Here is a 14,022-nt window from a genome sequence, read left to right on the forward strand (position 1 = left end):
TGTAGCTGGGTAAACAAAAGCCTGGAAATGACTGAGGCCATCTCTGCTTAAAGTTTAATTTAAAACAAAGCTCCAGTTTTTAGTCAGCGTGGAACCGCTGCCAGCCTCGATTGTCATCCGCCTGCTTGAAATGTTTAGCAGTTATATGTGTATATTGAGGTTTTGAGGTGAACACTTCCTTTACCCGTCTTATCAGCTCCAATAGACCTGTTCTCCCTCTTACTGAAAAATAGGATATATAATAAAATTGGGGGTAGAATACAAGATATTGTATTTCCAAGTTTGTGGTCACTCTAAGTAAATCAGCCTGCTGGACTATTGGAGAGCAAAGTGCTGCACAGAGGTAGAGATAAGCCAGAACTGTACTTCAGAAGTCATGTATTATTCATCCAGGACTTCCACGTGTGCTGCCTCTGGGATGGTCTGAGTTCAGCCCTCTGATTGGACACACCTTCTTCTCTGCTCACGCCTTCACAGTCTCCTCCAGGCGGGGCGGGACCTGGGCTGCACCCCCCCACCCCTCATGATTGGCCCAGAATAAGACAAATTTACAGCTTTTTCCTCCTCGGGTTTGGAGGAGCAGGTCGCCGCGCTATAAATAGAGCCTCCAGCCGGGGAGACAAAATGAGCAGCGACATCCGAAAGACCCGCGTCAGGTCACCTCTCCATGATCTTTGTGAGAAGTATGTTGCAACAAGTTCTCAGAGTATCCGGCCGCAGCGCCTTCCCCCTGGTCAAGTGGATGGAGAGGTGGGCTGAGGGCGCAGCCGCAGCCGCTCCGGAGGGGGTGAGGACCCTGGACGACATGCCCGGGCCGTCGGTCGCCAGCTTCGCCTGGGACCTGTTTGCCAGACGGGGTCTGTCACGGCTGCACGAGTTACAGGTAAAACTAGATGGAGATTCCTGCAGTGTGCTGCATCACAGTGGACCAAAAGCACTATGTAGGTGGCTGCAAGAAAAATATGAACATAATCAGTCAAGAGCAAGTTCTAATTTATAATTTTTTACTATTTATTAAAACAGACTTAAAGTTGAGCACTTCAGGTTGTCAGTATTATATTAACATTGTGATATTAGACTGAATATCTTGGATTTGGTGATAAGACATCAGTGTTTTAAAAGAAGCATTACAGTAAAATGATGTAACAGATTATTGATGGAAAGTTTTCCAAAATGTACTTTTACTCAGTTTTTTTTAAATTTTGTTTTCTTTAAATTTTCATTTATAGCCTTACATCTCAATACCTCTCTTTTTTTTTGTAATAACCTTCTTTTTGACCTTGCACTGTTTTTGAATTGTATCTTATATATGCATATTTCTTCTCTTTCTTTTATCTATATAAAGCACAATGAATTGCAGCTGTGTATCAAAAAGTGCTATACAAATAAGATAGCTTGCTAACTTTTTGAACTATAATGTTCTTTTATTTGTCACCTAATTGGTATATCCACACTACTTATTTATCCAAAATATCATTGTGTACAATCTATCAAATTTTGCAGATTAGTGATGCATCTTCAGTTAAATTGATGTGATCATTGGTGCATTAAAAACGTCTGCAGACATGTTCATTTTTTTTAGGTTTTAACCTTTAAATTAAAAGTGCATTCAAAGAGGATGTCAGTCATCTTACAGCCTGCAGGATTTTTACAAGGTCAAGTGTTTGTCTCGTGTCCCAGCTGGAGGGACTTCAGCGGTACGGCCCCATGTGGAAGGCCAGCTTCGGTCCCATCCTGACGGTCCACGTGGCCGACCCGGCGCTCATCGAGCAGGTCCTGAGGCAGGAGGGCCAGCACCCCATGCGCTCTGACCTCTCCTCCTGGAAGGACTACAGGAAGCTCAGAGGACATCACTGTGGACTTTTGACATCGTGAGTACCACCGCTGTCTCCTCATGACAATCCTTCTGCTTTACTGTCACACATTTCCTCTTTTCTATTTTGTAGAAGCTCAGAGGCTGCATTCGACTGACTGTAATGTTTCACCTTATTGTTGCAGATAAAGTAAAGCAGTCAGACAGTAGAGCACCTCTTTAAAGGACCAGTGGCTACTCAGTTTAAGTACAGTCTAGGATTTCACAGTGTGACAACGAGAAGCCAGACTTACAAGACTTTAAATCATTTGCCCTCCCACTGTATACCATGTCTGGTGTCAACTTCTGGCCTTAAATACGAGTAAAGTACAGTAAACGAAACCCTCTTTCAAGCAGTTACATGCTCCTGAAAGCCCAAAGTAGGTGCGCTGTACGCACAGCTACAGTATTGCGTCACTGCTAATTGAGTTTGTATGTGTGTTGCCAGTGAGGGCGAGGAGTGGCAGACAGTGAGAAGTCTCCTGGGGAAGCACATGCTGCGGCCCAAGGCGGTGGAAGCCTACGATAAAACCCTGAACGGCGTCGTCGGCGACCTCATCGCCAAGCTTCGCCTGCGCAGATGTCCTCGAGGCCTCGTCACCAACATCGCCAGCGAGTTCTACCGCTTCGGCCTCGAGGGTAAGGTTTCACCTTTTACACCGTGTAAACACCAGTAATCAGGGCCAGCAGCAGGGCACAAATATTATGTCATATTTTAAACATGCATGACTGTCAAAGTCTGGCAATGATTTCAACATGTATCCCATACATCAGCAAAAAGTCACCTTTAGCTCACCTTTGCAGGGATGGGGGGGGGCCAGGGGGGGTCTAATGGCCTCTTATTATAAATAGCCTTCATTGAAAACAGTTTCCACCATCATTTTTCTGCAGATATAAATACTGAAATCTTTGTGTCCATCAACCATCATTACAAAAATGTTTTTTTTTTTTTCCTCCTGCTATCAAATTCTAGTGAGTCATTCTCATGTTTGCAATAATAAATCTCCGGGCCGTATCATTAACAGTCGGTGTTGTTTACTATAATCATAACAGGTTGTGTTGATGGGCTGTGTTAGAGCAGCACATTTAAAACTTCTGTTGGGTTTTTTTTCAACAGGTATTTCTTCGGTGCTGTTTGAGTCCAGGATCGGATGCCTGGATGAAGTCGTTCCTGAGGAGACGGAGCGTTTCATCCAGTCCATCAACACCATGTTTGTGATGACGCTCCTCACCATGGCGATGCCCAGCTGGCTGCACCAGCTGTTCCCCAAACCCTGGAACATCTTCTGTCAGTGCTGGGACTACATGTTTGACTTCGGTGGGTCATTTCAGCTCGTATACGTTTTAATTTGGGGGGGGGGGGGGTCACCTTCAGGAATGTAAGCTGAACTGGAAATAATTAGAAGTAAAAAAAAAAAATTGAAAAAAAGATCATTGTCTTCCACAGAGATTCTTTTGAAAGTAGGAGAATAATTTGATTTAATGGAAAATTATATAAAAATGCACAAACAAGCAGAATATTATAAAGAGGCTTCAGGCTTCACGGAACCAGAACAAACGTGGAGGAGGAACATACAGTAAATCTTCCCACACAGGACGTAATAATTATTTTCCCTCCTCTCTCCTCGCTTCTGATTGGCTGCCGCCGGTTTTCCGCTCTGAGCCGTCCGCTCACTCTGACAGCACGTTAAGACTCACGCAGATCTGATGCCGCAAACATGTTGAAAATAATCACGCTTGGTCCGAGCGAGATCAGGAAGCAGGAGATTAAAGTCTTAAACCCTCACGCACGACAACATCGTCTCAAAGACGTCTTTAACATCAGTCGTGTGATGAATGCACGGTTTAAGGCACGTTTTAAAGAAGGATAGCTCACGTTTTCTAGACTCACTGCAGGATCTCGGCTCGTCATAACGGCCTCTGATCTCCTCACGTCTGCAGCCAGAGGTCACATCGACCAGCGTCTGAAGGCCGAGGCGGAGAAGGTCGCCCGGGGAGAGAAGGTGGAGGGTCGATATCTCACCTACTTCCTGTCGCGGATGGGGCTGCCCATGAAGACGGTCTACAGCAACGTCACAGAGCTGCTGCTCGCAGGAGTCGACACGGTGAGAATAAGAACGCCTCCTTCGTCCCTGGATGCTGCTTTTGGTCCCACAGGTAGTTAAACACCCGTCCTCCCCCGTGTGGTTTCAGATCTCCAGCACTATGTCCTGGTCGCTGTACGAGCTGTCCCGTCACCCGGAGGTGCAGGCGGCGCTCAGGGAGGAGGTGCTGACCGTGCTGGAGGGTCGGAGGATCCCAGAGGCTGCAGATGTGGCCCACATGCCTCTCCTGAAGGCCACAGTCAAAGAGGTGCTCAGGTATAAGTCAGACGGTTTTGCTTATTTTAAGATCTTTTGGATTTTCAAGTTTACTTTATGCTTACATTATTGAACTTTGGTTTTTCAGGTTGTACCCTGTTATTCCTGCAAACGCAAGAGTGATTACAGAAAGAGACATCCAGGTCGGAGGCTACCTCATCCCCAAAAACGTGAGTCTTAACATTGTTTGTCCCTCTGAGTTTCATTTTAAAGAAGCTCTGGGGGAGTTAATGGCTGCAGTTCACTGTATAGATCCAAACGCAGCCCACCACAAGGAGCTTTTCATTTAGCTTTCAGTCATGTATCCATGAGGCTCCTTTTTTTATATTTAGTAGGAATCTGACACATTACAATCTTCCCATGCAGACGCTGATCACTTTGTGCCACTTTGCAACGTCGCGGGATCCAGCGGTGTTTCCGAACCCAGACAACTTCCAGCCGGGTCGGTGGTTGAACAAGGACCAGACTCACCACCCGTACGCCTCTGTGCCCTTCGGCGTGGGAAAACGCAGCTGCATCGGGCGTCGAATCGCCGAGCTGGAGCTCTACCTCGCTCTCGCCAGGGTGAGTTGATCTACCCAGCTGCTTGTCAGATTGGAAAAGTGACAAAAAGAAAATCATTTTTATCTCTAGTCAGCTCTTCAAAAATGTTTTATGCAACATATATACATACAAATATTCACAACATCACTTGGAAGAGGCTCAAAATGCTCATCACAACGTGATCACTTTCATGGAAACAGTTTTAATGCTGGTAGATGCTGTATGTACACAAATGAGCGTACAACGTCACCCAGTTTGTCAGAAACTAAAGTGTTTCCAATAAATCTGCTTGCTGCCCTTTTTCCTGGAAAATGTAAGAAACTAAAAGGAGGTTGAGCAGTTCTGCAAATCCTGTTCCTAATGAATTAATTTGATCACTTAATCCAAGGATCTCCCAGTCACTACACAGCACTTGAGTTTTTTTTTTTTAATTTTATTTCAGTCGCTCTGTTCTTAATCTCCTCTGTTTCTCATCTGATTAGATCCTGATAGAGTTCGACGTGAAGCCGGACCCGGCGGGAGTTTCTGTGAAGCCCATGACACGGACGCTTCTGGTCCCTGAAAATGTCATTAACCTCCAGTTTATTGAACGATGACCTACTCTCCTGGGCTGATCAGTTACATGAATGTGAACGTGAGTCCTCTCCCCACCGGGCAGAGAGGAGAACGGGCATGTGGCGCTATCGCAGGAAGCGTGAGCCTGCTGCACGTAGGGCGGACTTTCAACCTTCGACACCACGGAGGCCAAAAGCCCTCCTTCACCTGCGGCCTGACGGGGGCAGGACGCCACGTGGAGGAGGACGGATGGAAAGAAGGATGAGCGCCGCCGGCCCGTCACAGAGACATTTCACTGGGAGCAAATTTAAGTAAAAAAAAAAAATCTGTTCAGTTCTTATTTGTACGAAACAAACAAGTGATCTCCTTCCCTACTTTTCCACAGACAAACCTTTAGACTTTCATCTGTAAGTCAGACCACGTTACGTTTCTATGCAATTTGACAGGACATAGAAGTATTCAAAGCAGATTTTCTCACAATCTGATGACCTCCCCTCTTCAATATGATTATGAACTGTCATCTTCTGCACTCTTAAACGCACATGTCACCTGCTTCCTGCGTGCCCTCATCGCTCAAACACTTGTCCGGTACACTAAGAAGCACGTTACATGTCTCTGTAAGCCTGAGATACACAGTGCACCTTAAATTATTCAAGAGTGTTAGATGAGCTTTGGACTTCTAATCTCTGGTTGAGTTACTGTGTAGATACGATGTTCAGTGTATTAATGAAAGTGTCTTTTTCACTTTCACAGGAAACACTTATACTCACGGGTTCTTTCAAAATATAATAAAATAAGGCAGCTGTTGAAATTATTCCTGCATGTGTAGGAACACATAGTGCCACTGAAATCTCAAACATGCCCTCCTCTGCACTCAGTATTTGTAAATCTGTGAATATATAATGTCTTCAGTTCAACAATGCAACACAATGCAAGTTTATCTGGTTTTTTTTTTTTTACATGTAAAGTTACCATGAGTGATATTCCATCATTTTGTAAAGAACAAGCTTTGGGATCTGAGCACTGTATTTATTCTAATTTAACACCTTTTGAAAATGTCACTGCAAATGTCAATAAAAGGTTTCAAGATGGATCTCTAACTATTTGTTCTTGTATTTTGTATTATAACAATAATATGACCTGTTTCCTTTAGGTGATGCCTTCCTGTCTTGTTTAAAACAAAATATTTCCCTGCATTAGATTAGGTTGGAGATCAATTAAACTGTGTTAGTTTGACACCAGTGAGCAATCACTTGGCATGTAGGCAGCAATTTTTTACTAATGTTTAGAAGAAATAAGGTCCTGAACTGCAGCTTCTGGCTTCATTGGCTTAATCAGTCTATTAGATATGTGTACTACACAGAGTAGATGTTTGATATGAAGAGAGTATGAAGTTAAAGACCATAGAAGATGATTATTTTACTGAGAGAAATGCACATAGGAGAAACACCACTGGAGTTGAGAGAAATGCTGCTTTTGTCACCTATTCTGGGTACATCTGCAGGGACGCTGGAAATACCATACAAAAGTTGGAAACATTTTAGATTCCTGTTGGGAAAAGGAAAAACAACCATTGAGGTGCAGTCTATGGAGCAAAAAAATTCAATAAATAATAAACAATAAATTGGACTGTTTGACTAAGTAGAATAGTGCCTTTTCCTGCGGTGCCTTTTGGGCAGGTCTTCAATTACTGGGAGGTAAGAAGACAGAAGGAAAGTTGTTTTTTAAACCAAAAAGTTCTGTGTTTTATTGATATTTACACATAAAGCTTATGTTTTGTTTGTTGTTTATTGTCTCTATACTGTTCTCCTTGCTCATGAAGTCTTTTGCTTTTCTTTTGCAGACATCTTGGATGCTCTAGACAGCCCTGGAGCTTCTTGTTTCTGAAACCTACCAACAGTTTCTTACTTGTATCTCCCTGCTGTTCTTTTCTCTCTCTGCTCTCCCCCACCCCAACTGATTAAGGAAGATGGTCGCCCACCTCTGAGCCCGGTTCTTTCTGAGGTTTTCTACCTGTTTAAAGGGAGTTTTCCTTCCTGCTCTCTCTCATTCAGGAATTTCTGAGTTGTCGGGTTATTGTGTTTACTCGTTCATGGATATTTTGTAGGCACTTAACTATGTTTAGTGTCTTGAAATAGTTTGTGTTCTGATTTGGCAATATATAAACAAAATTGAATTGAAAATGTAATTGAATTAAATATCACTGGTTCACCGTCCCAAAAAATGTTATTCAGTTTATGAGAAAAATAATTTAAAAAAAGGTAAAAAGATTATTATTATTTTTTTTTTTTTTTTAAATCTGAGGCCAAATTCAGTTAAAAATAATAATGACTGTCGGTCTCGTAAGAAAATAAGTTCAAATCATGTATGCAGATGAAAACATTCAGGCACCGACGATGATCCAGGCCCGTCTGGTCTCGGTCCGGTAGGGGGCGTTACTGCGCAGCCGCGCTGTTTGTCAACCGCCATAAAACCACAGAGGAAGTAAACAACAGCGTAGCCGAGCGGCTAATGCTAACAAGGCAGACGTCAAATGATCGCGTTTTGCCATGTAGCCACGACAGCTAGGTATTGATCAAAGACATAACCAGACAATACAAACTACAAATCACGGATAAAATACCCCAACGAAGGAAAATAGCAAAGGGAAGGTGAGTCGAAAGACAGCCTGGCTAGCTGTAGTAGCTCGTTGGCTAACCGACGCTAGCCGTCTCGAGATACGCTGTGTCAGTTGAGCTAATGCTAACGAGCCAAAATAAACACGATTCCGATCAAATTATGGACTCCAGACAAAACGACCGGTGCACCGATGTCTGAGTCGGGGATCTTTGCTCGCCACGTGCGTCCAGTAACCGCGTAGATTGGGTTTATGAAGGCAGCCGGTGCGGCTCACGCGACATGTAAACAAAGGCTGAGAAAACTCCCTCAAACAAAACAGGTTCATCTTCTAGAAGATGGACCTGAGTACAAGACGTCCAGGACCTGAGTACAAGACGTCAAGGACCTGATTACAAGACGTCCAGGACCTGATTACAAGACGTCAAGGACCTGATTACAAGACGTCCAGGACCTGATTACAGGACGTCCAGGACCTGATTACAGGACGTCCAGGACCTGATTACAGGACGTCCAGGACCTGAACGACATACTTTCGGTTTCACTTGACTCTTTCCATGTGGTTAAAATAGAGCAGCAGTGTGATGTTTGTTATTTAATGTGATTAAAATGCAGACTAACGATGTAAACGCAGTTTGTTTAAATCCAGTAAAATAAAATAAAATCAGCGGTTCAGGGTAACATGCTCACAGACTTCCGGACCATCCCATAATCACACACGCGTGCCGCCACCTGTTGTCTCACACATAAACTGGGTTTTCTGGACACTGCAGCTGTGAAGCGTCAGCAGCTCCTCACATGATCCCTGATGTTGAACAGATGCAGGCCGGTGACCCTTTGGTCGGTGCAGCGATGGGAGTCGCCGGAGCTCAGAGTCGATCCGAGGACGAGGAGTCGCTTGGAGTCAAGGACGTGAAAAGGACATCGACACAAGCGTTCGGCGGCGGTGTCCCCAAACGCAGAAGTTCCTCCAGGTTTGATGGACGCTCTCGTGTACTGAATGAAAACACACAAAACGTCACCGCTGTCAAGTCCTGTTTACATTTTTTTTTTCCCACAATAACGTCCTCAGGTCGATAAAGAGAAAGAAGTTTGACGACGAGCTGGTGGAGAGCAGTCTGGTGAAGTCGTCCAGTCGGGTCAAAGGTCCTCCGGTCATCGAGCCCGTCCGCTGCTCGGGGAGCGAGCCTTCATCTAGTGAGAAGAAAAAGGTACACAAGACAACAACAACAAATAAAGATCGAGATTCTTCAAGGATTGTCGTTGCTTCGATGATGAACTTTCACCGGTTTGATGGGTAATTCTTTTTGTTTTGTTTCACTCTCGTCAGGTGACGAAATCAGGAACCGCTCTCACACCGCCGCTCACGATGGTGGTGAACCCGGCACCTCTGGCCAAACGAGTGAAGAAAAGCAAGCAGCCCTTACTCATCACGAAAGACTTGGGACGGTGGAAACCGACAGACGACCTGCTGCTAATAAACGCAGTGTTGCAGGTGAGAAAGAATAATGTGACGGGATTGTTTCGAATGTCAGTTTATTAGTGAGGTATTAATGCGGGCTGTACAAACCGTCAACCTTTGTAGCGCGTCTGTTTCTCTGTATTCGTCTCCAGACCACCGACCTGACGTCTGTTCACCTCGGCGTCAAGTTCAGCTGTCGCTTCACGTTGCGTGAAATTAAGGAGAGATGGTACGCGCTGCTGTACGACCCCGTCATCTCAAAGTAAGACACCGAGCAGGCGGCGGCTTCACCCTGTTCTTTCTGTAGCTCTTGAATTTTCTTCTAAGTACGTCCCTGTTTTGTGTGTGTGTGTGTGTGTGTGTTCAGGCTGGCATGGCAGGCCATGCGGCAGCTTCACCCCGAAGCGATAGCAGCAATCCAAAGCAAAGCTCTCTTCAGTCAGGCGGAGGAGGCGCTGCTGGCTAAGGTCGGCTCAGTAAGTGACATTAATACTTGTAATTTATTTCTTATAGTTAATAATAATTGTGAAATATATATGTCATCATTTAATGTCAGTTTTTAAGGATAAGAAACGAAAGTGACAGAAAATAAAGAAATCGCAGCACAACTGGTTCGTTTTCTAGATGCAGAGCAGTTCATCTTCATCAGATTAGTTGTTGACTCGTGTTGTTTACCAGCAGTCCTTCAACTTTACACATTTCACAGGAGTGTTCGTGTTGCGTTTCTCTCTTAACAGACCAGTCAGCCCAAACTAGACGTATTTCAGGAGCTTCTGAGCAAACATCCCGGCGTCTTTCACCCATCGCGCACGCCCAAGAGCCTGCTGGTGCACTGGCAGCTGCTGAAGCAGTACTACCTCCTGGACGACCAGAGTGGTGAGTCCGGCCGGCACGCACACGGTGAAAGTGAAAGGAGGGTCGACTTCAAAAAAAGTCGTACTTTTTTTTTTTATTAGAAATTCGTCTCGATAACATGCCACTCAAAATAGATGGGAATTTTTTTTTTTTTTTTTTTTTTTTTTTTTTTGCTTAATGTTACAAGTGCAGTGGATCGATGTTTTTTTTTTTTTTTTTTTTTTTACTAAAACGATGGGTGTGCGTTTAACAGTGCTGTTGACTGCTTGTGTGTTGCAGTGCAGCCGCTTCCTAAAGGTGACCAAGTCCTCAACTTCTCTGATGCCGAGCAGCTGGTTGATGATGTCAAGTTAAAGTATGTCGCTCCTTCTTTTCTGCTGCATTCATGTTTTTACTGCTGATAACATGTCAGTATGTATTAGAAGGATATTAAATGCACTACATATTCCACGTGTCCAGCACTGATCATTTTTCTGTTTCTTTTCTCACAGGGACAGCAGAGATGAGGTGTTGGAACATGGTGAGACATTTGATTATTAGGAAACATATTGAATTCAATTAAACGTGCACAGCCTAAGTTACAATGGTCATGTAACCACAAGTTGAATTTAAAGTCCGGATAAGTTATGGTTTGTTTTCATAAGAAGTTCTTGTTTTTGTCGCTCATTACCTGGAATTATAGTTTTCTAACAGATTTGTTGTCTCTGTAAAAACATGGATCTAAAGCTTCGATCATATTTATATTGTTTACACAAACTTCCAGGTCTTAACTGTGAAGCTCACCCTGAACTCAGAGCTGTCGGGTCCAGAACAGCTGATCAGAGTCAGTTTAATCAACTGAGTTCATCTGATTAGGTTTCATATGTTGTGAAAGAAATCTGTTTTTATGCAGCTGAGAAGTTGATGTAGAAAAAAAAACAGCAACTGAAGATGAAAATATAGATCAAACAGATAATATTATTTTTAGACCTGTGATTGTAACCTCCGAGTCCGACCCAGTAACAACAGTCCTGGTGATTTACAGCTGAGAAAAACATCCGCGTTAAAAAAGAGAAGTTTTAGACATCTATTTCATGTTTAAACACATTTGCTCACCAGCACTTAAAGACTGCATTTAAACATGTTGTGCATTTAAATATAGTAATTATAAATGCTGTTAAATCAATTAACAATTCATTTTGAAGTACGTTAAAAGTTTTTTCCGCTGCATTAACAATCATCTTCCCTCTGAAATATTCATATAATCTCCATTATAACTAAGATGGGAATGTTAGTTATAACATTATTCCATCACAACCAGTCACGGCATCAGAAATTATGTTTTAAAAATGAATTCACGCTGTTTTTCATTTACAGTTGTTAATGTTTCAGTCTTTAAGACGGACAGCGTTTAGATTTTATTCTGAGTTGAAGATGAATCAAAGATGTGTAATATTGCAGTCTGATCTTGTATTGATGACTGATGGATCATAAAAGTATACTAAAATAAGACTTGGGTCACAAACTAATATCCTGCTGGGATCTTGATCTTGACATTAACGCTCTCCGATGTGAGCTTTGCTGTCGACTGTATGAATGAGCATTTTAAACTGTGTTCCTTCACGGCTGGCAGGAGAAGTTTTCATTGCCATGAATACTTTAACTTTTTCCTGAGTTTTCGTCAACAAGCTCCGAGTTTTCTCTAAATCTGTCCCTGGTTTACGTTCGTGTCTCCTTTCAGAGCTGATGATCTCAGATCGTCACCAGAAACGGGAGATCCGGCAGTTGGAGCAGGAGTTGCCTCGCTGGCAGGTTCTTGTGGACAGTATCACAGGTATGTCAACATTTAACCTTTATGTGTATATTTGTCCCGAAGAATCCAGATTTGTGGAACTTCTTTGCGTTTCTGTGCCTTCAGGGATGAGCATGCCCGACTTTGACAACCAGACGCTGGCGGCGCTACGGGGGAGAATGGTTCGCTACCTCATGAGATCGCGAGAGGTGAGTGGTCATTCAGACGCAGTGGTTACGGGAAAAACAACGTGGAGATGTCATGTGTTTGAGAAGAAAATGGATTGAAAAATGAACGTGTATTTTCCCTGTTCATACAGATTACATTGGGAAGAGCCACCAAGGACAAACAGATAGATGTGGATCTGTCGCTGGAGGGACCTGCCTGGAAAATATCAAGAAAACAAGGTGATTCATCTCGAACATTTTCTGTCAGTTCATCAGACACCAGTTAAACACTTTGACAGATTATAGAAATAATAACGTTTTTACTTCGGTATAATTCTGCTGAAAGCTAAACGTGTTTTCAAGTGAATTTGAACACAACACTGTCAGTCACCTTATCTGGATTTTGCCTCCAAGTTCAAGTTAAATATGTGACATTTAAGACAGATTTTTGCAAAGAAAGAAGGAATATTGCAATTTAAAACACCAAATATAGATCATATCCACTGTAAAAACTTTTCCAGGAGCTTTTAACTTTTGTTTCAGCCGCGGAGAAATCCGTTTTTTACAGATTGCAGTGTCAGATTTTATCTTTGTGTTCCACCTGGCAGTAAGAGATTCTCTAGTTGTGGTGTTGAAAACAGAAATAAACAACTATTCATCAATAATTCTGATGTTACTGACGTTTATTATTTGTGTTGACAGGAATTATTAAATTGAAGAACAACGGGGACTTCTTCATCGCCAACGAGGGCCGACGGCCCATCTACATCGACGGCAGACCGGTCCTGTCGGGCAACAAGTGGAAACTCAACAACAACTCGGTGGTGGAGGTGTGTGGACCAACTGTACATGAATCAAAACGAAACAAACATGTCGACTGAGAAATGTCCCTAAAACTCTTGTGTTTGTCCGTCCAGATCGCAGGTCTTCGCTTCGTGTTTCTAATTAACCTGGAACTGATCTCACTAATAAAAGCTGAAGCGGCCAAGATGACGCAGCAGTGAGCGTCGGCCGCCCTGCAGGAGAGTCGACTGGTCTGCAGCGAGCGGGCGGACGCAGCCAGGCCGTGTTGGACAGTTGGGCACAAATGAGAAAAGAGTTGGACGTGACACCGGCCTTCGACCTGAAATGTGAATTTTAAACAGACTACAGCTAAATCCTGGAGCAAAATGGTAACAGGTTTTACTTGGTGTGTGGATATTTCATGTTGTAATGTAGACACTCTCATGGTAGAGCTTTGTTTTTGTTTTTGTTTTCCAATTTTTCAGGACACTGTATTTAAATTCTGTAGTAAAGCTTTTTCAAATATATTAAACTTGTATACACAACGTCCTGATGTCCTCCTGGGGTTCAGTCTACTGTTAAAACATCAGCTTTCTTCATATTAACCAAAAACCTCATTGGGATAAACAACACATTTTGTCATCTATCCAGCTGGAAGCAAACGTGAAAATAGAAACATACACTGAATAAGGAGCACTCATGTAGATCTCACCAAAGGACTCGTGGTTTCATTTGGCTCGTTAGTGAACTGTATCTTTTGTTTGAGGATCCTCACGTGCTTTTTTTTTTTTTTTTTTTTTTTTTTTTAACCACCCAACAGCAGTGAGTGCTACTTATTTCACTTCAAATAATCTAAGTCACTTCTTGGAGGTCCTCCATTTTTTTTTATATGAATCACAATTGCTTAATAGAATAACTGAGTGTTACAACCCCGTTTTCAAAAAAGTCGGGGCACTGTGTAAAATATAAATAAGAACGAGCAATTTATGTAAAGCCACACAAAAACTGTTTAATAATGTTCCTGAACATAAAATATTTAAAGAATTTGGGGGATTTCG

General features: G+C 43.0%; 2 protein-coding genes across 3 annotated transcripts; both read left to right on the forward strand.

Annotated features, from left to right (window-relative positions):
• The first annotated feature begins 667 nt into the window (after positions 1 to 667).
• On the forward strand, positions 668 to 6,410 carry cyp27b1 (cytochrome P450, family 27, subfamily B, polypeptide 1). Its single transcript, XM_069151202.1, has 9 exons — positions 668 to 883; positions 1,681 to 1,871; positions 2,301 to 2,491; positions 2,970 to 3,170; positions 3,794 to 3,957; positions 4,046 to 4,212; positions 4,301 to 4,382; positions 4,579 to 4,776; positions 5,238 to 6,410. The coding sequence occupies exons 1-9, from the start codon at positions 668 to 670 to the stop codon at positions 5,349 to 5,351; spliced, it is 1,524 nt and encodes a 507-aa protein (XP_069007303.1). The 3' UTR covers positions 5,352 to 6,410.
• Positions 6,411 to 7,784: 1,374 nt separating this feature from the next.
• Positions 7,785 to 13,511, forward strand: mcrs1 (microspherule protein 1). 2 transcript variants are annotated; one of them, XM_069155966.1, is made up of 14 exons: positions 7,785 to 7,961; positions 8,746 to 8,900; positions 8,999 to 9,137; positions 9,257 to 9,421; positions 9,541 to 9,650; positions 9,756 to 9,864; positions 10,126 to 10,264; positions 10,523 to 10,598; positions 10,735 to 10,763; positions 11,964 to 12,056; positions 12,141 to 12,223; positions 12,334 to 12,421; positions 12,884 to 13,011; positions 13,099 to 13,511. In XM_069155966.1, the coding sequence occupies exons 2-14, from the start codon at positions 8,746 to 8,748 to the stop codon at positions 13,183 to 13,185; spliced, it is 1,401 nt and encodes a 466-aa protein (XP_069012067.1). In that variant the 5' UTR covers positions 7,785 to 7,961; the 3' UTR covers positions 13,186 to 13,511. The 2 variants fall into 2 exon arrangements, with proteins under 2 accessions (XP_069012067.1, XP_069012076.1); XM_069155975.1 differs by having other exon boundaries at positions 7,785 to 7,878.
• The last annotated feature ends 511 nt before the right edge of the window (positions 13,512 to 14,022 follow it).

The sequence above is a fragment of the Embiotoca jacksoni genome, unplaced genomic scaffold, assembly GCF_022577435.1.
Source record: "Embiotoca jacksoni isolate LCO1_2020_lvr unplaced genomic scaffold, fEmbJac1.0.p SCAF_1, whole genome shotgun sequence".
Classification (NCBI taxonomy): Eukaryota; Metazoa; Chordata; class Actinopteri; family Embiotocidae; genus Embiotoca; species Embiotoca jacksoni.